General features: G+C 48.4%; 1 protein-coding gene across 16 annotated transcripts; it reads left to right on the top strand.

Annotated features, from left to right (window-relative positions):
* Positions 1-2,520: 2,520 nt before the first annotated feature.
* On the top strand, positions 2,521-22,736 carry KEL (Kell metallo-endopeptidase (Kell blood group)). Of its 16 annotated transcripts, none has more exons than XM_047848368.1 (20): positions 3,301-3,462; positions 3,795-3,882; positions 4,156-4,318; positions 4,599-4,775; positions 4,973-5,091; positions 6,239-6,363; positions 6,706-6,727; positions 9,797-9,949; positions 10,049-10,237; positions 10,480-10,628; positions 11,724-11,853; positions 17,771-17,881; positions 19,052-19,150; positions 19,387-19,464; positions 19,905-20,005; positions 20,192-20,302; positions 20,445-20,512; positions 20,725-20,894; positions 21,243-21,338; positions 22,449-22,736. In XM_047848368.1, the coding sequence occupies exons 2-20, from the start codon at positions 3,841-3,843 to the stop codon at positions 22,608-22,610; spliced, it is 2,265 nt and encodes a 754-aa protein (XP_047704324.1). In that variant the 5' UTR covers positions 3,301-3,462; positions 3,795-3,840; the 3' UTR covers positions 22,611-22,736. The 16 variants fall into 16 exon arrangements, with proteins under 16 accessions (XP_047704315.1, XP_047704324.1, XP_047704368.1 ...); XM_047848426.1 differs by lacking the exon at positions 4,973-5,091 and adding an exon at positions 6,804-6,852 and having other exon boundaries at positions 3,302-3,462; positions 9,871-9,949; positions 10,157-10,237; XM_047848405.1 differs by lacking the exon at positions 4,973-5,091 and adding an exon at positions 6,804-6,852 and having other exon boundaries at positions 3,302-3,462; positions 9,871-9,949.
* Positions 22,737-22,763: the final 27 nt, after the last annotated feature.

The raw sequence follows: 22,763 nt of genomic DNA, 5'->3' as shown, positions 1-22,763 counted from the left end.
ACATACAGCATTGTGTAAGTTTAAGGTGATGATTTACTACACATATAAAGAGAAGAGAAGGTGGCATGAAAGAATACTAAAAAATTAAGGACAAGGATCTTCCTTTTGAGACATTGTTGACATGTACACATTTCAAACTTCAGTCTTCGGGGCATTACTTTCAAGTTTTTGCCATGTTCACCACCAATCCATATTTTTTATTAATTTGCTGATTTTTAAAAAAGTTTTTATTTATTTTTCTTTCGAGAGAGAGAGCACACATGCATGCATACACTTATAGATGAGGGAGGAACAGAGAGAAGGAGAAAGGGAGAAAGAGAGAATCCCAAGCAGGCTCTGCACTGTCAGCACAGAGCCCGATGTGGGACTCAAAGTCCCGAACTGAGAGATCATGACCTGAGCCAAAGTTGGAGGCTTAACCGACTGAGCCACCTAGGTGCCCCCATTAATTTGCTAATTTAATTAAACAGGCCTTATGTATTCTAGTCTTGTATCTATAAAAGAAAAAGTATATATGGAAATTGAAATATTAAAAGCATTCCATCTAGACTTGTCACTTAAAGTGTTTCAAAAACATAAGTTTTTCTTCCCAGAGGTAATCTGCAACTTTCAATATGGCTTCCTTTGAAAAAGCAATTAGAATGCCCCCAACCCTGACCCAGTGATCTGGTTTTTCCTCCTCTGGTCAGTCTCCTCAGCATTGTCTATGACATCGAAGCTTACTCTGGGTCATCCAGGATGGGATTTATTGCTTCTTAGGAAGAAGCTTCTTCGTTGTTATCACTGAAATCAAGTGATCTGAGAGGTAAACTGTCACTGACATACATCCCTGAGAGTGTAGATAAATGTCCCATCCTTAATTTTGATGCTTTAAGCACTGTCCATGTTGGCTGGTTATGGACAACAATAAAGACATGATCTTCAAAACGTGAAATGGATGTTTGAGAGTCTGGGGAGTAACAGCCCCCAAGGCAGTCATAACAAGATCATAGTAAAGGGTAGTTGAAAGGGTTTAGACAAAAGATTCTGCCAAGGAAGAGACTTCGAAAAATAGAAACTTAATGACTGAGGGTCTCAGTAGTCTGAGAAACTTAATGACTGAGGGTCTCAGAAGGCTTTCCTTCAGTTCTCAGCTCTGATGATTGCTGACTTTATAACTTGGGGCAAGTGTACTGCACTTCATGCATCTGTCTTCTCATCTGTAGAATGGGGAGAACAGTTCTCATCGCCCTCATAGAATTGAAGACTGAATGGAAAATATGTACATAAGCAAAGCATTTTTATTGGAGTCCCGGCACATAGGAAGTGCTCAGTAAAAATTAAGATACTATTGCTACTGTTATTACTAGTTAATATTATTCTGGTATCAAACAAAAGATCCTGGAATTCAAGTAGACCGGATGGAACAGTGAAAGAGACCAGGAGGCAGTGTCTGGCTGCCGTGCGAGCCTGTGGTTGCTAGCTGGGGCTCTCTCGGTGCTTACGGCTAATGATGATGGCTGCACTGGTGTGTGGGGCTCTGGGCCGGCGGTGGTGGCGGTGGTAATGACTCACTGCACAGTGGGACGAGGGAGATAAAGGGGTTGTGCTTCTGAGGCAGCTCCCAGAACAGAGGCGGCAGGGCGGGCAGGGCGGACAGCACCCATGTTGCCGCAAGTCCATGACTGACTCAGCTTCTCCAGGACAGAGAGACACTAAGTCCAGGCCTCGGTGGATGTTCGCAGTCACTGATGTAACACAGCACACCTGTGCCTTAACCAGCTCTTATCTAACCTGAATTGCCCCATTACCATTTTCCTAGAGAAACATCATCCCAGAGGGCTCCACTGGTACAAAAGGAGTGGGGAGGGAGCTAGAAGTTCAAGGCTGAGTATCTGGGGGAAGGGGAGGTAACAGACAAGGCACAGTTGATTTGTATGCAAACAGACCGAAAACCTCTAAAATCCCGAATCATCATTTTGGTGTCAAGGTGATTCCTACAGCCACCCTTAACCAAGGTCCCACTTTCTGCCACCGCCATCACCGTGCTCCTTGTCATCCAGAAATAAACTATGCAGCTCATCTGTGACTGTTACTTACACTCGCTGTCTCCTCCCTGACTCTATCAGTTTCCATGACTTTATTTCCTCCCATAAGATTTTTCCTTCCAAGTATTTACATCCCTTCTGCCATCACCCTGGACCAAGCCTTCCCTCTGTGTCTCTTGTCTTTCATCTAAGCAATCCAGATCCAGTACCACACCAGCTTTTCACAGCTACTAGGTTCATCATGTGAAACTCCTCCTCAGAAGACTTCAGTTCCTCCTTTTGAAAAGCCCTGACTTTTCTTCATGCTTTCATGATACCCCATAGTATGGCCTCCATAGGCATGTGACCTTTGTTCTTCTTCACCAACCATGGACCCGTCCTTGCCTCCATCCCGACAAAGCCACCATAGCAGTGTCAGGAAATACTGCCGAGGGGTCTTGAGTGTGACTGTCTTATTTTACCTGGGACAGGAAGACAAGGGACAGACATGAAATGCCTTCTCTCAGAAATGTGCTCACTGGGACCCCAGGTGAGACCTCAGTGTGGTGTGGGAAAGAGAATTTCTGGCTTGGAACGCAAGTCATTCCTACAAATATTTATAAAGCATCTCAAGTGGACATGAAAGAAAAAGGGACACTGTCCCGGCCACTAAAGATTTGCCATCACTAGGGAGGTGAAGAAGAACCTCCTGTGGAAGAGAGTGCTGAATGAAAGGCATGGTAATGCCTCCTTCTTTTGTAGAAGGTATCAGACCCCAGGGCAGGGGCAAGGCAAACATTAGACTCATTTTCTAGATGATGAAACTTTCTTACCTGCCTGAGAGTTTAAATGGCTTATTTATTATCACAGGGCTAATAATTAGCTCATCTGGGTCTCCTGGTTTGTTGGATTTTCTTTGCACTGCTCTGCTCTGCCTGCAAACAGCAGGGTTATGACACCCTGAGAGCCATCGAGCATTCCCAGGAGCAGGGGGAATGGACTCCGAGCTGTGAGAGTTCCTGGGGGAAGGTGGCATTTACCTGAGAATAGAAGGGTCTGGAAGATTTAAATCAGAGAAGAAAGAAGGGAAGAAAGAATATTCCAGAAATAAAGAAACTCCATGAGCAAAGGCACAAAGCAGGACAAGAAGAGCCACCCAAGGGCAAAATTACTTGAGAAGTGAAGACTCCCTCCCTTTGCCTCCCCTGAGAGTCTGAGATAAAGGAGGAGGAGAGGTCTGGGTGTCTCTGGACTGATAAACAGACTCCACCCAGAGGCCAATAGCATGGGTATATGGGGACAGGAGGGTCAAGTGGCAGAAGTTCCCCTTCTCCAGTACAGAGGAACTGGGGGGGGGGTGGTAGGAGGGAGGCCATTTCCTGAACCCCACTTCTCAGATTCAGCACCTAGAGCAGAACCAGGAAGGATTCTGGGAGCCAGAGAGGACTGACCAACGGCAAGTCCCCTAGAGAAAACTGTTCCCCTCTGGGGTCAGGTGCCTAGGGTGGGGGTGGATGGCCACTGTGCGTGAGTGCCCTGCCCCATGGGAGAGGAGGAAATGTGAGGCTTGGAGAGCAGAAACGGGAAAGGAAAGGGAGGTGTCAGGAGAGGGAGAAAAGTCGGGGTGCATCCAGGGGAGGGGCCGTTCTGAAGCCGGTCTAGGAACACTGCCCTGGGATGATAGCGGGCGCGTGAAGGGAAGCGTCAAAACCACCTGATAGACCTGATATAACTCTCTTTAATGCACCCCCTTCCTGACCCAGCTTCTCTCCCTTCTCTCCTCCTCAGTTCAAGAGGGTGGAGACCAGAGTGGGGAAGAACCCGGCCGGGGGGAATGAGCCGGGCATGGGGAAGGGGGCCTTTCTTAAGGCAGGAGGTAAGTGCAGTCCCTGACCTTTGCGGGGCAGACGTGTGACCTCCCTTCCAGCTCTAACATCCCACAGACTCTCACCCCTCACAGTCTGCCTGGTCCTTAGCATGTTTGTGCATCTCCCAGGGGTCCAAAACGGGTTGGGTTTAGGGAGAATGAGGAGAATCATCTCTCTACGAGGGGGCCCTGGCACTAACTTTCTCTTTCTTTCCCCTCTCTCCCTCTCTCCCCCACCCCTCTCTGCCAACCCCCTCTCTCTTGTGGCTTTCCACTTCCTAGTTCCCTGCACAGCGATCTCCAGTATCTCAAGTAGAGTGGCCACAGGAACGCCACATAACGGCGGGGTTCATGGTCCGGCGGGTGCTAGCGGCTGGCCTGCTTTTCAGTCTGCTCCTTGGTTCTTCTGTGCTTTTGGTCTACATCTTCCGGAGCTGTGGCCCTAGTGAGCACGATCCTGGAATCTCCCAACCGAGCCAGCCCTCCTCATCAGGGCCTCTGTGGCTTTGTGCCCACTGACTCGTTCACCTCCCCTCCTGCCTCACCCTCTCGCCCTCTCCCTCCCAATCTGGCCCCGCTGGGCTCAGTCAGGCCTTGTCCTTCTCCTGGGGGGCCCTTCCCTTTTCCCCACCAGGCTGTCCTTTGCCCAGCATCTCGGGGGACCCCTGGCCCTTTCTCTCTCCCTCTCCCAGCTCTGAGCTCCCCCCGCCCCCACCACCTGGCAGGGCCCTGCAGGACGCCCGAGTGTCATGATCTTCAGGCTCGTTACCTGGCCTCTGGGAACACCAGTGTGGCCCCCTGCACCGACTTCTTCAGCTTTGCCTGTGGAGACGCCCAAGGCACCAAGAGCTCTTTTCAGGCTCTTGCAGAGGAGAACAAGAGGAGACTTCGGAAAATACTGGGTGAGGCTCGCTGGGTGGAAGCGTCTCTGCAAGTGGGTGGCTCTGAGCCTAGAACTATCTTGCTGTCCCAAACCTGTGTGGTTTGTGGCACAGCTGCTGGTTTGCTGCTCCGTCTCAGTACCTCCTCCCTTCTCCTCTCTGTCCCTGTCTTCATCTTTCCTTTGCCACTTGCCCATGACTACTGTCCTGTCTTCAAGCCCCCCACATTTCACAGATCTGCCCCTTCTCTGTTGCTGCACCTAAATCTTCCATTTCTCTCCCGCGCCTGGGACCTCCCATGCCAATGGCGCTCAGCACCTGCCGCACTAAAGTCCAGGTGTGTCGGTTGCCCCCAGCCCCGCCTGCCTGTTATCGCTGGGGTCACTGTTAGCCTCTCCCTGCAGTCACTTCCCCACCCCCTCCCTCAGACGCTGGTGTGCAAGCTCTAGGGGAAGAAGTGGGGTGCTGGGGCTGGCTGGGAGGATGTGGCCACGCGGCAAGAAGGGGAGGCATCTGGCTGTGTGCCAGGGAATGGATCCAGCCACAGAGGGCTTGCCGGAAGAGGAGAGGGCCAACCTAAAGCCCCGGGGGTGCAGAAGTCGCCTGTAGGCAGTGACTGTGGAGAAGACAGAAGAATTGAGTTCATCTCTGAGGGAGCATCGAGGCCATCTGGGAGGTTGGAAGCGAGCCCCAGGAAGTTGGAGGATGGTGTGAGGGTGTGAGGAAAGGGAACAAGAACAGGTATGATAGGCACACATTTCCAGTGTAAGGGAGCCCAGGACATGTGATGGGATTCACTGGAATTTGGGAGGAGTGAATGTGTCCCTCTGCCCTCTTTTTGATGGACAAAAGAACTGCAGGCAGGCATTCTCTGGAGGGGCCATGTTTCCAGTTAAGGCCAAGATATGAAAAGAAAATGTATGTTTAGGATAAAAACTGTTGCTCACTACAGAGTGAAAGGTATGGTGACTGAGTGGGTGGGAGGTGCCACAGGGTAGGTGATTGCAATGCACAGGCATGAGGGTTACTGCCGTGTGTGTGTGTGTGTGTGTGTGTGTGTGTGTGTGTGTGTTTCCTGGGTCACCAGCCAGGGTCTGGACCTTGTTTCTTCTTGCTAAACCTGTCTGGATGAGTTTTCCTGTCTCCGGTCCCCCAAAGTTCTCTGGTTTGCCAAATGTTTCTAATTTCTTTACTCATCTCCGTCCTGCCTTCCATTTGGACCCATAGGTGTTGCTAGGTGCTCCCATCTCTTCCTTTTCTCCTGTGTCTTTTCCTCCCCATTTCTCTTTCATGTCTCCTTTGTTCCCCTCTGTCTTCCTCCCTGCCCTCACTCTCCCATCGAGCTGACCCAGCCCTCCCACCTTCTGACCTGTCCTCAACCCCGTATTTCCCCCCTTCTTTCCATTTCCCTGGGAGTCTTCCCCTTCTGTCCCACCTTCCTTGCTTGGCTTTTCTCCTCTAATTCTCCTATGCTTACTTTCTAGAAAAGCCAGGTTCCTGGCACCTGGGCACTGGGGAGGACAAAGCTTTCCAGTTCTACAGCTCCTGTGTGGACACAGGTGCCATCGAAGCCGAAGGGGCTGCCCCCCTCAGACAAGTCATTGAGGAGGTGAGACCCAGGGCAGTAAGGTTTCTAGATACATAACACATGGGACCCATGCATGCTCAGGGCTGCCCTTCCCCCCGTTTTTTTTAGAAAGGGAGGGGGGTGTCTCTTTCCTAGGCATCTCCAAGTTCCAGGAGGGAGATAGAAATGGCAGTACCCTCTGGAAGCATGAGGACCCTGGGTGAGGGCAGAGAAAGAAGGATAGAGATGGAGCCAGCCCTGGACGGCTCCAAGCACCCAGAGTAGCAGTCAGGAAGTAGCAGCTGGCTCAGGAAGGGGAGGGGTGGGCGGGACAGGTCTCCCAGGCCATCCCCCACTGCTGAGCCCTGTCTCTCTGCTTCCCAGCTTGGAGGCTGGCGAATCTCCGGTAATTGGACTTCCTTAGACTTTAACCGAACCCTGAGCCTTCTGATGAGTCAGTATGGTTATTTCCCATTCTTCAGAGCCTACCTGCAACCTCATCCTACCCTTCCACACACGCCAGTCATTCAGGTGAGGGGCGCACCAGCACACAGCAGGACCGGGCCTGCCTCGACTTCTAGCCTAGCATCTCCTAGAGGAAGGTTGCGGGCTGGACAGATAGGACAAATGGGCAACATAGATAAGATATTTATCTTGAGGGAAAATTATCAATGTGACAGTCAGGGATACTAGGTGAGATCAGAGAAGGGAGCAGGAGAGCCAGTCCTGTGAAGATTGAACTAGTTCCTATCTTCCTGACTGCTTATCTGGATCACCCCCCCAACAGCCTTTTAATTAGCACCCTCATCTCCAGTATTGTCCTCCTCTTATCTACTCTTGAGTTTTGCTGGAGGGACCTTTCTAAACCAAGAGCTAATTATGCTATTGTCTCTGTCTAAATGCCTCCAGTGGCTTCTCCAGGTCCAGGTCGTCAGGATCTAGCTCTTAACCCCCCAGTCTCCAGTTTTATCTCCTGCCACATCCCTTGTCCCCCTTAAACCTCAAGCCATGCTCTGTCACTTCTAGCTTCAAGAATATTCCTCAGTGCTTTTCATCTACGTTTCTCTTTGCTTGCAACACTACTCCCCAACGCTATTCCCACACTCAGCCTGGAAAACTCTTACGTGTTTTTCAAATTTGGGGTTTGATTATTATTTCTTCCAGGAATTCTTCACTGACACCCTAGCTATGTGTTAGGTAGACCCCTCTATCCTCCCAGCTTCCCAAGCTCTCATCACTGAAGACCGTGTTAAAGACTGTGAGCCCCTTAAGAACAGGACCATACCTTACTCACCTCTGTTCCTCAGGACCTAGCACAGGGCCAGGCATCTAGAGGCCCATGGAAGATGTTTGTTGAGCAAGTTAATAAATAAAAATGTTTAAGGCATCGGTATTGTTGTAGATAATGCAATGCCATCTATTTGGCCCCTGCCCTCAAAAATTCCACAAAATTATATGGGGATGAATATATAAGAAAAGCTGTTAATCAGTATGAGACACTCTAAAATTCAGCTCTAAAGGGTATGTTCAGGAGCTTCTGATGTGGTCTTTAGGGAGTACCTAAGATCTGAAATAGTTAAGGAATGGCTCAGAGAGGGGAGAACGTGAGCTGAGCCTTGAAACATGGTGAATCACGCAGGTGAAGGTGAAGTTAAGGGCATGAAAAGGACTTCGGGAAAGTCCTGAGCTAAGGCTGGAATGGTATGACTCTTCTGTGGGGTCAATGAGAAGGCTGGTTTATTGAACAGAGGATTTGGGGTAGGGGTGAGGTGCAGTGGGAGATAAGAGAAGAGTAAGGCTGAAGACATGAGGTTGGGCCTGATTATTCCTGGCCTAAGAAGTCAGATGGAGGTGATTGCTTCTGACTTCGGGGGAAAAAATATGGTTATGCATTGAGTGTAAGCAGAGGGAGCGATTTTGTAGGTCAACCTGGAGTGGTTGAGGAATCTAGGTGAGCAATTTGGAGCAGTTTAAGATGATTGTGGTAGAACTTGAAAGGAAAGGCCAGGAATGAAGATTTAGGCAGCTTCATCTCAGTGGTAATGGTCCGTGGTGCTTCTAAAGGACTTGGCAACTGGTTGAATGTAAATGCAGAAAATGGAAAAGTTGGAAAATTAGTTTTCCACAGTTTTGATGTGGTGTGAGTAGGAAGAGGGCAGTTACCATCAACTGGAGACTGGATGGACTCTGAGGATGGACTTCAGAGGGAGTACCCCACCAAGGGGCCTGGGGGCAGGGAGGGGGTATGAGACCAGCATGGCTGTGCCACAGAGGACAGGGGAGGAGTGATTCAGCAGGGAAGGATCATCATGGATTCCAGAGATTTCTGATCTCAGAAAATAAACGATAATACCATTGAGAACCTTCTAGAAGAAAGTTTTGAAAACAGTTTTGGAAATGGACAGATTGTACAGAGTTTAAGAGGAAGGCAAGAAAGTTGGAGCAACAAAGGGTCATGGATGACTTTATTTCTTCAAAGTGTGGACATAAAATGTGACAAAGGAGCCAAGCGAAAGATTTTTCAAGATGGGGAAAGTATACAGTCCGAGGAGCGGGCGGGATATTGAAGTTGGAGTAGAAAAAGGCATAGTTTGGGAGCAAAGATCAGAACAGAATCAAGGACATGCCAGGACTAAGGTGGGGCAGGCAGATGAGGTAAGTGAGCCACACACCTATGTACAAAATCAAAGAGGCTACCAAAAACAGTAACCAAAATAAATATTTTTAAAAATTAAAAAAAAAGGTTAGAGAGGGAGGGAGCCAAAACATAAGAGACTCCTAAAAACTGAGAACAAACTGAGGGTTTATGGGGGGTGGGAGGGAGGGGTGGGTGGGTGATGGGTATTGAGGAGGGCACCTGTTGGGATGAGCACTGGGTGTTGTATGGAAACCAATTTGACAATAAATTTCATAATTAAAAAAATTTTTTTAAGCCAATGCAAAAACCTGTGATGATCAAAAAATATCAAATTTTTGTTAATTGTGGATTTTTTTGGGAAAGAGGTCCTTTCCCCCTAAAATGGACCAAAATTTTATTGCAGACTTAAAAAAATCTATAATTTTTCTTCAAAATGGATAAAAGATACAGTCTAGATTTTCAGAAAAAAAAATCTGTGATGAACAAAGTTTTGCTATTATAGTCAGCATGGATTTTAGCTTTGACTTTTATTTGAAAAATATCGGTTAAGACATTGATCTTCATTACTGTTTTCAGTACCTCTTAAATTTTGCACCTGAGATGGTTCCCCCCTCCCTTAACCCTGGACTTGGACCCATCACAGGGGCTGGCCCCCTTCAGGACACGGATTAGTGGGCTTCTCCCTTGACAAGCACCCCAAAACTGGTTGAAGCACCCGCCCTGTCCTCACATTTTCCATGTCTGTATAATATAAAGAGTATCCTTTCCCCCCTTGCCCCCGACCCCAATCCCTCCCTCTCTTGCTGTCTTCTCTCACACCTTCTCTGTGTCCTGAAGCTGTCTCCTATAGCACCTTCCCCATCCTCCCACACCTGTCCTCTCCTCCCTCCACGCTCCCTACTTCTCTCCAGTATCTCTTGTGTCCAGATAGACCAGCCAGAGTTTGATCTTCCCCTCAAGCAAGAGCAGGAACAGAAGATCTATGCTCAGGTAAGATGCCTCCATGGACAAAGGTCAGGCCCTGACCTCTGATGCTCGGAGAAAGGCTGGGGCCTCTGGTGGCTGTGACTGATGTTGCCCCTCCCCCAGATTGTGCGGGAATACCTGGCTTATCTGAGTCGGCTGGGAGCCTTGCTAGGAGGAGACCCAGACAAGGTGCAACAACATGCCTTCCTGTCCATCTCCATTACCTCACAGCTGTTTCAGTTTCTGAGGCCCCTGGAGCAGCAGCAGGCACAGAAGAAGCTCTTTCAGCTGGTCACTATTGACCAACTGCAGGTGCCTTGAACCGGGGACTGGAGGAGGATGGGCAGGAGGGTTTCTCTCCTAAACTTTCTGGATCTCCTGAAATCCTTTCTCCTCATTCCTTAATTCCTTTCCATCCCTAACTCTCCCAGGCCCATCCCTTTCCCCAACCATCCCCTTCCCCACCCCCTCTCAAACCCTGAGGGAGAGGACCCCCCTCTCCTGCCTCCTCTCCTCCTTTTCTGTCCCCCTCAGCCTTGTGTCCCTCCTCTAAGGAAATGGCCCCTGCCATCGACTGGTTGTCCTGCTTGCAAGCGACATTCACGCCAATGTCCCTGAGACCCTCCCAGCTCCTCCTAGTCCATGACCTGGAGTATTTGAAAAACATGTCTCAGCTGGTGGAAGAGCAGCTGTTGAAATACAGGTTTGCCTCAGGTGGGACTGGGGGAATATGAGGGCGATGAAGAGTCCGAGGACCTGGAGGCCTCAGGGACAAAGGAGATTGTGGAAACTGCATGCTGGTAAGGTCTTCCCAGGAAGATGGAAGGGATCCACGGGTATGTGAGGGCAGAGAAGTGTTGGGGTGAATGGCCCAAGAGAAAATGGAGGCAACAGGAAGCATGGGAGGCTTGAGGGGCACAGGGAAGGGAAAACACACATGAAGTGAGGCATTCATGTGCCCAGCACCTGGGTTTGCTGGGAGTAGAACCCAGTCTTTGAAGAGCCTCTAAGCTATAGGAGATGCTGGAAGGCCAGTCACTAGGGACAGCTCAGGCATGCATGTCTTGTCAGCAGCTAGGAGGTAGGGGTAGGAGGTGGAGGCCCATGGGGCCAGTGGATGGAGGAGGTGAAGGCTGGGGGTTCTCTTGGGGGAGGGCTGGGGGAGAGGCCATTTCTCAGCTGTGAGAGGATCCAGAGGCCCTTGCATGTGAGACTCTGTTGGGCTGTCTGCCATTCCCAGTAACTACATGGCCACTGCCTGAAGACAGGGGCTTCCTTCCAGGGACTTGGGCTCAGGGCCCTTCTTCATAGTACCTCAGTGGCAGCAGCATCTAGAGATTCTTTTTAAGGAAGTGAAGGACCATTCTTGTGGGTGTGAGCAGGTTTATGTAAAGCTATAAATCAGACCTGGTGAGAGTTGACAGCAGGGCAGAGGAAGGTCTCAGGTCCCAGCTTTGCTGTGCTTAGAAGATACATCTTAAGGTGAGCTGAGATTTCTTGATTGGGGAAGTAGATGAATCTGTTTTGTTACATTTTTTAAGTCTAGTCTTCATCTAGCCCAGACGCTTCACTCCCTGCAATTTGAGAAGTCACTTCTGCATCTAGTTCCTTCTATGACCATTTTCCAACTCACACCAAGAAAAGCTCTTCTTGACTTGTTCAAAGGTCAAGCCACTATTTTCTATAGATACAGAAGAGAAGGGGCTTCCTTCAGGAATATCCAGGTGACTACACAAGGGCAGGCTGTTCTTGAGGCACCTCGAGAGCCCTGAGTGTATGTGTGACTTTCCCTCCACAGAGACTTTCTGCAGAGCCACATGATCTTGGGGCTGGTGGGGACCCTCTCTCCAGCCCTGGACAGTAAGTTCCAGGAGGCACGCAGATCACTGATCCAGAAACTGCGGGAGCTGACCCAACGACCACCCATGGTGAGGAGAGAAGGGAGGAATTTTCCCAGATTGGGGGCTAATGGAGCATCTGTCATTTTGAGGGATAATTGTTGGTGTATCTCTCCCATGGAGAGGGCATGGGGGCAGATGCCATTCAATGTCTGGATTTTCCATAGAAGCAGACAGGCTGTGCATACAGTGGTTATGTTGAGAACTGAGATGCCAGGTACCAGAACTTTTGGCACACATCTGGCTACTTTTACAGCCTTTTGCTGAATATTAAGTTTAAATATAAAACTTTAAAATTATCAGCAATTGCTTTTCCTTTCAATGACCTTTAAACTATTTGCCTAGTTAGTTATCCAGAACTCTGTGATTTAAGGACGTGGACTTAAAGCTTGGGATTTGTTGGGATGCAAGACATGACCAGCAAGTGGCCTCTCCTCTGTTTAGGTGCTTCCAGTGTTTGATGTTCAAGGGTGCTTCCCAAAGAGTTCATCTCTGACATCCAGTGGGATCTGTGGGGTCATAGCATGGGCTTCACAGTGCAGAGCCTGATATATCTGAGGTGGTAGTTCTGTGCCAAACACACTAACCAAAGTCTCCTGTGTTGCATAAGATGTGGAGACACTCCTTTACCAAGAACTTTGAAATCCTAGGTCGGACACATCCAGATGCAAGTGAAGGTATCTAGAACGTTAGATATGCTCCAACCTGAGTACAGGCCTCAGTGTAGTCTTGAAAAGCACATTTTTTTTCCCTTCATAATTTGTGGACCATTTCTGTGTCTTGGAGAAACTCACTGCTTTGACAACTTGAAATACCCGTGGAATTCAAAGAGGGTAAATGGGTGCACAGGGACTGGCATGTAGTTATTGAGTATCGGGAGTGAGACATTTTTCTTTTTTTTAATAGGTTCCTTTTCAAATTAAATTAAATCAAATTTTTTAATGATTTAGAAAATTTATTTATTTATTTATTTATTTTGAGAGAGATAAAGAGAGAGCATGAGGAGGGGAAGGGCAGAGAGTGAGGGAGGGAGGAAGGGAGAGAGAAACCCAAGCAAGCTCTGCACTGCCAGCATAGAGCCTGACACAGGGCTTGAACTCATGAACTGTGAGATCATGACCTGAGCCAAAACCAAAAATGGGAAAATTAACTGACCCAGGCACCCCAAAGTTCTTTTTTTAATGTTTATTTATTGGGGGGGAGGGGCAAAGAGAGAGGGAGAGCAAGAATTCCAAGCAGGCTCCTTGCTGTCAGTGAAGAGCCTGACATGGGGCTTGAACTCACTGGGGCTCGAACTCACGACCCATGAGATCATGACCAGAGACAAAATCCAGAGTCAGATGCTTAACCGACTAAGCCATCCAGACGCTCCAGGAGTGAGACATTTTTCTAAACCCTTTAGATAGATATGAACTGAATTAATCCTCAGAAGAATCCTGTGAGGCAGGCACATCATTTTATTCCTGTTTTATGACAGGGAAATTGAGGCACAAAAGCTAAGGAACTTGCTCAAGGTATTACACCTAGTAAGTTGGTAGATCTAGGATTTGAATTCTGGCAGTCTGGCTCCAGGGTCTGCGTGCTTAATCCTTTGGCTAAGAAACAAACAAACAAACAAACAAACAAACAAAACAACAGTAAAACACTCCTTTTTGGGACTTTTCTCAGGTTGGTAAGTGCCCAAGAAGCTTCTGCTCAGCCTTTCTCTTGACACGGATGAGGCTGACAGGGCTCCAGCTCCTCTTAGTTAACATTGCTACAAAATCCCTGTCAACCAATAGCTTCCTGTCAATCCTAGAACCATGGTCTGATGGCACTTCTTGAAGGACGTAAATGGGCCAATATTGAAATCACATTTAAAGGACAGGAAAGTCTTATAAATTGCTGAAGCCACCATCTTTTGTATACTTCTGTACGTCTGTTATATCTATTATGTCCATCCTCATTATACCCATTAGGATTTATAGTTGTCCTTGGGCTTGAAAATTGAGTCAAGTTCTACCAACAAATAGAATAACAGTTGATATGAGGGTTACTGTGTATCAGGCACTGCATGGAACACTTAACGTGGATGATTTTATTTAATTCTCCAGAAACACTCCGAGGTCCTCAGAAAGGGCAAGTGACTTTCCCCAGACCACACAGCTCATAAGTGAAGGAACAGGTTTCAAAACAGATCAGTCCTGCTCATGAGGACATGTTGTTAATCACATACTATGTAGGATTGAGGAATGAGTGGGTAGGAAAACAGAAAATGAGTTTGAGAATTCTTTCTACAAAGGTCAAGATAGTAAATACTTTTGGTTTTGTGGCCCATTACAGTCTGTGTTGCAACCACCCAGCCCTGTCCTTGTAGCACAACAGCAGCTGCACGTGGAGTGAATGAATGGGTGTAGCTGCGTTCCCCAAAGACTCTGGCTCACACAACAAATGCTCAGAGTTCCCAAGAGGGACACATGAGGGAGGGTTTGAATGGCAGTGGTGGATCTCCATGCAGGAGGTGGGACAGAGGCAGTTGCCTAGAGAGTTTAAAGGGTTTTCTGGTGGGGTGCCTGGGTGGCTCAGTCAGTTGAGTGTCTGACTTTGGCCCAGGTCTTGATCTTGTGGTTCGTGGGTTTGAGCCCTGAGTTGGGTTCTGAGCTATCAGCTCAGACCACCACATGAACAAAAGACAGAGGTCCCTGCCCTCAGACACTTATGCACTGATGAAGGAAGAAAGACAATAAACTAAGTGAATAAAATATATTAGGGCGTGATTAGTGTTATGGAGAAACACTCCAGAGACATGGCGTGCTAGGTGGAGAGTGCGTACGAGTGGGTCAGGCAAGCTCATGCGGACTTGGGGTCATTAATCACTAATGTTTCTTTATAGTTCAGCCAGTTATGAAGCCACACAAATTACACTATCTTCCAACACGGAGTTCTCCATCTAATTCACAAGGACTCAATTTGCGGTTTTACTAAAAGCCTCCATGAAACCAGTGCTAACACAGTGAGGGAGTACATTAAGATTTACAGAATGATTTTGATGTGTTGCTTCACCTTATCTCCTGAGCGGTGCTGCCAGGAAGGTAGAACAGGAAGTACTCTCATGGTGACAGTTCGAGTAGCTGAAGTGCAGGGGTTTAAGTTAATAACCCACATTTGGTAAATGCTGAATTCTCTGTTCAGAGGTAGTATTTGGTAGCTCCTTGAGGATGAATCTGGCCAATACATGTGTTTTCTTGGCCTTAAAGCTTTTTACAAACTTTTAGTTAATCACCAGAAGTCAAAAATTAGGAGATGGTGTGTTGATAGTCACATTTCCAGCATTTGTGTGTGTGTGTGTGTGTGTGTGTGTGTGTGTGTGTGTGGTACATGGGAAGCTTGAGCAGCACCAGACTAGGCTTCTCCAGGGGTCACGAGTGACTGGGGCTGAGTGGTGCAGCTCTCTTCAGCCCGGCTGTGCTGTACCTGTTGCCCTGGCCCCACCATGCCCCATGGGCCTGATGCTGGCTGCTTCTCAGTTACATCACCACATGGCCCCTACCTGAGTTCATGACTCCGGCTCTCTTAGGTTATCCTGGTTTGATGAAGCTTTGAACCAGAAAAATTGTTATTATTTTGGCATTATTTGTCCTCAGTGATCCCCAGAAATCCCTTAGTAGTTACATACTATTTTCCAAGTATTCAAAAATGATCAGTCCAATGACTCATTCTAGAATTTCCTTTAGAAATTAGCATTAAGGATTCCTGGCTGGCCTGTAATCTCCAAAATCTCTTTCCCTCTATGGCAACTTAAGAAAATTTTTGTTTCCTCCAGACTCCTGGAATTTTTTCTGATTTCTGTTATTTCTTAAAGTGTTATTACTTATGGTTCTAAGCTTATATCTGCAACTTTTCTTTTGTTCCCTAAAATTAATCTACTGGGTGTCAATATCTTGGATCTGAAGTATTTCTTTCATTTTTTTATATTATGGCAATGATTATTCCCTATATTTCTCTTTGTCTCATATATTTGTAATACATATGGGATGCTGTGTCATTCCATGTCTTGAGAGACAGCGTGGATACTCATAACCCCCAGTAGATGAATATTTAACCTGTCAACCTCCATCCCTGAGACCGACATTTATTTAAAGATTCTGGAAGTCATTTTCCTGCTCATGGGAGATGTGACCCAGCACAACAGTGATGAAAAGAATCTCAGAGTTTCACAGGAGTTAGCAATGGGTAGTCTGAGGTGGCATCTGTGTTCTCCAGGAACCAGGTCAGAGTCTGCTGTGGCCCAAGCTATGAGCACAGGCATGGAAGAGGCAAAAGCTTTTGGAGAAATGGGTGGGCATTAGCAGAAGGGATCAGGAAACAGCTCAAGAACCAGGAGGTGTGAAAAGGGCAGGCAGATCACACTACCAAGCTGAAGGTTGATGCGTTTGCTGCTGCTCCAGCGGTAGAGCCTACCTCCCACACCAACAGCCTGATGAAAGGCAGTCTCCAATCCAAGCCCTTTGTCAGGAGGGCTGTGAGAGATGGACAGACACTGAAGGTGGCCCGCAGATCCTGCCCTTGACCCAGTCATGGCCATCAGATCCATGTTTCCTTTCACTTCATCTTTGCTTTTCACAGTTGTGTTTTAGAGCTGCCACTAATACACAATAGAAGCATCTGACTCCTTATCCTCACAAGAGGAGAAGTCCTTAACAGACCTCACAGTGAGGGGACAAGAACAAAAAATGTGGGCAACCAGGTCTGGAGCAGCCTCCAAAATGGTAAATGTCCTAACAGGCAGAGGCCCAGGAGCTCCTTCTTCCGTGACAACAATACTGGTCTTCCATTTCTGTTTCCTCTCTTGTGGGAAGCCCCACAAACTCTCTCTCTAATTTTGGCACCAGAAAGCATGGTAGCAGCCTAACCATCTTCCCTGTGAGGAGATCTGTGAAGAGTCAGTAAGTTACAGGAATGGAGTCTTGTGACTTCATCCCACTTACCCCAAACTGGCATGTTAGCTGTGTTTTCAAAGTCCCAGCTCAGCTCTCCCCCAGGCTGGTGCTCTCACCCTAAGCCCCTTGGGCATGTTTCTCTGTTTGTCTTGTGTCATCTCTGGGCCCCCTTTATGGTCAGCTCCTCAAAGCTATCCAAGCCCACCACAAACATCCCCCCCCCCACCCTCCACCGACCATCTCTCTCTTATGTTGCTTATTTTTTCTGTCCCTGTGCTAAAAACACCCTAGTTGCCCAAGACTCTACTGAGTTTTTGTCTAACCATCTTTCTGCCTTTGAAGTTGATAATGTCCCTCATCTCATACTATTTTCCCTGATTTCATCCAAAGTTTCTTAGCTCTCTGAATTCATGTTTAGTCTTTTTGTCCCCTTTTCCCACCAAACAGTATGGGGTCTAAAACCCATTTTCACTCTGACCGTTTTCTTCTTTATAAGACAAGATCCTATCATATGATCCACGGTAACCATTTGGAGAGGCAGGGAGAGGGGCAGAAAAGAAGAGAAGAATTACCTTCTCCAGTTTCCATTTTAGATAAAGAAACATGGAAGGGTGGCTGCCTTGGCTGGGCTACCAGTGTGGTGCATGTGGCGGGTGGGGATGGAGTTGCCAACAGACCTTCTATGGTAAGAGGTTTGGTATGTAGTCCTCTCCTATCCAGGAGCCTTTCTGTTCTCCAGAAGAATACCTCAGAGAGGACTTGCTTTCAATGCAATAGTCAATAAATAAGGATGATTTGCCCAATCCAGGCTCACGAGACTAATTCTGGAAGACATAAACCCCTTTTTACCAAGCAGCAATAGCCCATGTGTATCACCAAAAGGGAAAATGAAGTAAAGTGGGACAAACCCAGAAAGACCAGGAAAGAGAGTATCCTCTGGGGGTCAAGATCTAGACAAGATTGACCTGGAGAGATGGATGAGAAAGAACCCTTTACAGGAGCCATTCATTCGAGTTTTGTCTCTGCAGCCCACCAGCCCTCGATGGATGAAGTGCGTAGAGGAGACAGGAGCCTTCTTCGAGCCTACCCTGGCAGCCTTGTTTATTCATGAGGCCTTCAGTCCGAAAACCCAAAGTGCTGTATGTGAGGGCTCTTCCCCAGCCCATGTCTCTCTACCCCTTCCCACCCAACCATTCTCTCCTAATTCTATTCACTGTGCCCTTCTTGATGGTCTGCATGGGTGGGGGTGGCGGAGGGTGGGGGTGTCAGCCAGTCACAGAGAGAAAGAGTGAACTATGCGAGGGATGCCAAAGGAGGCTAGGCCATGCTGTGTCCCTAGGGTTTGCCTAGTTTTTCTATGAGACACAAGTGTATACAACATGCACGAATTTGGGTAAGTTTCCCAACTTCCCTGCTCTTATGCTTCTTCAACCATAAAATGAGAAAATTGAACTCCGTGGCCTCTATGGCTACTCCCTGTTTATCTATGATTTTTTAACAACACAGGAAATGGTATGAGAATGGAATGATATCATCTTAAGAAGTGCAAGTAAATGAGTACTGAGTAGTCTTTGCGTGCCTACTATGTGGCTAACACTCTTGTTAGCACTTGGCATGAACTACTTTAATTGCTAGTATTATCCTAACGTTAGAGAAGAGAGAACTGAAGCGCAGAGAGGTTAGATAACTTGTCCACAGTCACACAACTACCAAAAAGTAGAGTCAGGATTTGAATTCAGGCTTCAAATATTGTCATCCATTTTCCTCTATCAAGAAAGGATAAAAACAAGATGGTAGACGGCTGGGAAAGCAGTAACTACACAGTCAGTTGTGAAGCTGGGAAAACTTCAGCTTGTTGGAAAGCTGAAGAGCCCAGAAAGATGGAGAGAGGAAATGCATGCCTTAATAAAAAGAGTGTGAGGACAAGGGCTCTCAAGAACAGAGAAGGGAATGATGGTCCTCTTCCTTTGTTTTCTGAGTGGATTGTTGGCCAAGGGTAAGGACAGCATCTCCCTCCCCTGGCAGGCTGAGATCTTCCCACGGAAAGGAACTGTCTCCCCTATCAACCCTCAGGACTGACCAGCTCCCACCTTCCCTTTATGTTCTTGGTACCTCCTTTCTGTCTCCACAGATCTCTGTGCCCTGGGTTTCCAGTCACCTAGTAAATATTACTTTCTGCTTTCTCTTTGGAGTTCTTCCCCCTTCTCTGGTAGCTCCCAGGGGCCAAGGCCCTTCCTAGAGGCCCAGGGGGCAGAAACCCAGACCAAGGCTGACCCTGATCCTGTGTCTCTATCCGGGCCCCTACACAGGCCATGGAACTATTCACTGCAATCAAGGACACCCTCATTGCTCGCCTCAGGAGGGTTCCCTGGATGGATGAGAAGACCCGGAAAGAGGCCCAGGATAGGGTAAGTCCAGGAGTGAGAGACAGAAGTAAGGGTGGAATTGAGTTTTGGGCCCAGAGATCACAGTGACAGAAAGACAATGCAAAGGCACAAGAACACATGGCAATGTAAACACCAGTATGCCATACACACATCCTGGTGACAATATAAAAGGTGGGACCGGGGCAGTGAACACAAGAAATTCCCTCCGATAGACTTGGGGTAGCTGGGTTTCTTCTACCTTTTGTGTCTCTCCCCAGGTCACCCAACTGCAGGTGAAGATGGGGGGCCCAGAATGGGCCCTGAAGCCATCACTGGCCAGGGAGGAATACAACGATGTGGGTCCCTGCCCTTGCCAGCTCCTCATTAGTCCTCAGCTTCTCCTCACCTTCTGACTCGCCCAAATGGCAGGCAATCTGTTTGCCCTGGGCTATCCTAACTGACCCCTTCCTTGCCCTGGTATTGGCTGGGTTTTATGGGTGAATATCCACACTGTGGGTCTTGCCAGCAGAAGAAAGGAACCTTTTCAGGTCACAATAAGTGTGTGTGCACACGTGCATGCATACATTCTTGGGACTTGCCCGAGTGTGTTTATCTGTGCGCTGATTCATGTGAAGCCTGTCTGCGTCGATGTGGTGTCATTGTGCTGCTTTCTACTGTACTGTGGATGTCTGTATGTCGGGGCTTACCGTCTGTGTTCAGATGTACCCATCGGCGTATATCAGTGTGCATCCGTATTTGTCTCTGTGTATCCGAGTCACCTCCTGCCTCCTCCCAGATACAGCTTGGACCCAGCTACCTGCAGTCCTTCCTGAGCTGTGTCCGATCTCTCCGAGCTAGAATTGTCCAGAACTTCTTGCAGTCTTTCCCCCAGCACAGGTATAGGAGCAAGGGAGACATAGACACTGCATCCCAGAAATGCCTATTCAAGATTAGCAGGAAAGAAAGCTGGGGGCCTGAGGGAACAGGAATGGTGACAGTAGTTGGGAGGGTGGGGCCTCCCATATGTCTGGTGGGCAGGGCCATACGTGACGGAGCTGGTGTTCATACGTGCTCTTCCCATAGGTGGCAGGTGTCCACCTGGGGGGTCAGTGCTTACTATTCAATATCTGACCATGTGGTGGTCTTCCCAGCCGGACTCCTCCAACCTCCATTCTTCCACCCTGGCTACCCCAGGTAGGGGCCGTTCTATGAGGGTGGGCAGGGGATTTCCCAAGGGCGATGGACAGACATTATGATGTATAGGATTCATGGTTGGTGAACTGGGGTCAAAAACTTTGAAGGACTCTTGGAGTAAGATAAACCTTTGTCTTCCCAGAGCCGTGAACTTTGGCGCTGCTGGCAGCATTATGGCCCGTGAGCTGCTGCGCATCTTCTCCCAGCTGTGTGGGTAACAGTGGGCCATTGGGAGGTGGGACCATTGGGAATCCAGGTGAAGGCCCTAAACGAGGCCAAAGGAAGAGAAAGGGAGGGCTCCAGGTGGCACAGTTAAGAATCTTTAGCAATGCTTTGGGGGGCTAGCCCAGTCTGTGGTACCCCCTGGTCCTCATCCTTATTCCATATCTCACCATTTCTTTCCCTTGCCCCATTTTCAACAGTACTCCCTGAGGGCTGCCCAGCCTGTGACACCCATGCCCTACAGGGGGCGCTTCTGTGCCTGAAACGCCACTACCAATCCATTCCGTTACCCAGCGGACTCTCCTTCAATGGCTCTTGGACACTACTGGAGAATGCCGCCGACATCAGGGGGCTGGCCATTGCACTGCAGGTAACTCCAATCCCAAGGGCCAGGATCTATTGAGAGCCATTCTGTCTTCACAGGTTTTTCCTTCTGCCATCCCTTGTGCAAACATAGTTGTAAAGCCTCCTGCCCTTCACACCCTCACTGAGCAGATGGCAGTTTGGGAATCCCCCTCTGACCCCACAGATCCCTCTTTTCTAGGTTATCTATAGATCTCACAAGTACATTTTTTTCCTGGCTCAGACCAGTGTGTCTGTGGAACTTGGGCAAAAGGTCCGTGAACTGGTTTTCAGCATTGTGGGTGGGGCATCAGACTTCTAAGTGGCCATGGGTCTAGAGTCTAAGGGTTACTTGCCATCCCACCCCCATATCCAGGCGTACAGCAGGAGGCTGTTAGGGTACTACGGAGAGACCATCCTGCCCAACCTGGACCTCAGCCCTCTACAGCTCTTCTTCCGAAGCTATGCCCAGGTAGGCAGCGGCCACCTCCCTCCGCAGCTCGCTCCATGTCAGATAAGTACCTTATTGGCAATGCTTGAAGAGGGGTGCCTCCCTGAAACACCTTCCCCCAAACAGCCCCAACCCTCTGCCACAGATGTCCCCGCTGTCATCTTTTCATACATGCTCCTTGGGACCATCTTTTCATATTTCTATAAATTCTTCTACCAAACTCATCACCCTCTTCAAAAACAGAAAAAAATTCTACTGCCAAATCCCTCTCTGAGATGAGCCCAACTTTTTCTTCTTTCATTTCTCCTAAAAAACGAACCTTCGACAGACTGTCTATAGACCATATTCCTTGTTGGAGACCTCACCCCCCCCCCCCCAGATCCCCACATGAGTACCACATGCTCCCTCAACAGACACTGTCCCCAGTTCCTCAGTATACTTAAAGACCCCTCAGGGCGCTTGGGTGGTTCAGTCAGTTGAGTATCTGACTCTTGATTTTAGCTCTGGTCATGATCCCAGGGTCATGAGATTGAGATCCAGCGCAGAGCCTGCTTAAGATTCTCTCTCTCTCTCTCTCTCTCTCTCTCTCTCTCTCTCTCTCTCTCTCTTTCCCCCTCATCCTCTCTAAAAAATAAAAATAAAAAAGACTCCCTCACGGAGTTTTTATAATAAACCCCACCTCCCCACCTTTCAGTCACTTACGAATGATCTGATTACACAGCCCATGCCCTCCCTCACACACATCCTGCCAGATAAATGACCTACAGGGGCATCTAGGTGCCTCAGTTGGTTAAGCATCAGACTTCAGCTTAGGTCATGATCTTGCAGTTTGTGAGTTCGAGCCCCACATCGGGTTCTGCACTAGACGGTGTGGAGCCTGCTTGGGATTCTCTCTCTCCATCTCTCTCTCTGCCCCTGTCACATTCTTTCTCTCTCTCTCTCTCAAAATAAATAAACAAACTTATAAAACAATAAATTACATACAAATGTGTGGCCCTATCTCTGCTCTCATCTCTGTCTGCTGTACCTAGTCACTACATTGGCACCACGTCTGCCTCGTCCACCTGACCCTGATGGACCCTACTATTCTGCTCTTCTGCTTACCCTGTGTGGACCTCTCTTTCTCCACAGGTGATGTGTAGGGAGCCCAGCACCTGGGAACCCCAGGATCCTCACAGCCCTCCCATGCTTCGAGTACATGGGCCCCTCAGCAACACGCAAGCCTTTGCCAGACACTTCCACTGTCCGCGTGGTGCCCTCATGAACCCCTCCAAACGCTGCCAGCTCTGGTAACCTGGCTACCACAGAGACTCCAACTTAGATGTAACAACACCTCCCTGCCCCATCCATGGAATCAGACGCTATCTCCTTTCCCTTTCCCTTCCAAAAATAAAAGCTGGCACTTGGCTTCTGACTGTCCATTAATGACTCTTTCCTAATATGTTC

The sequence above is a fragment of the Prionailurus viverrinus genome, chromosome A2 (genome assembly GCF_022837055.1).
Source record: "Prionailurus viverrinus isolate Anna chromosome A2, UM_Priviv_1.0, whole genome shotgun sequence".
NCBI lineage: Eukaryota > Metazoa > Chordata > Mammalia > Carnivora > Felidae > Prionailurus > Prionailurus viverrinus.
The sequence above is the reverse complement of the archived record's forward strand: the minus strand, read 5'-3'. Positions and strand labels throughout refer to the sequence as shown.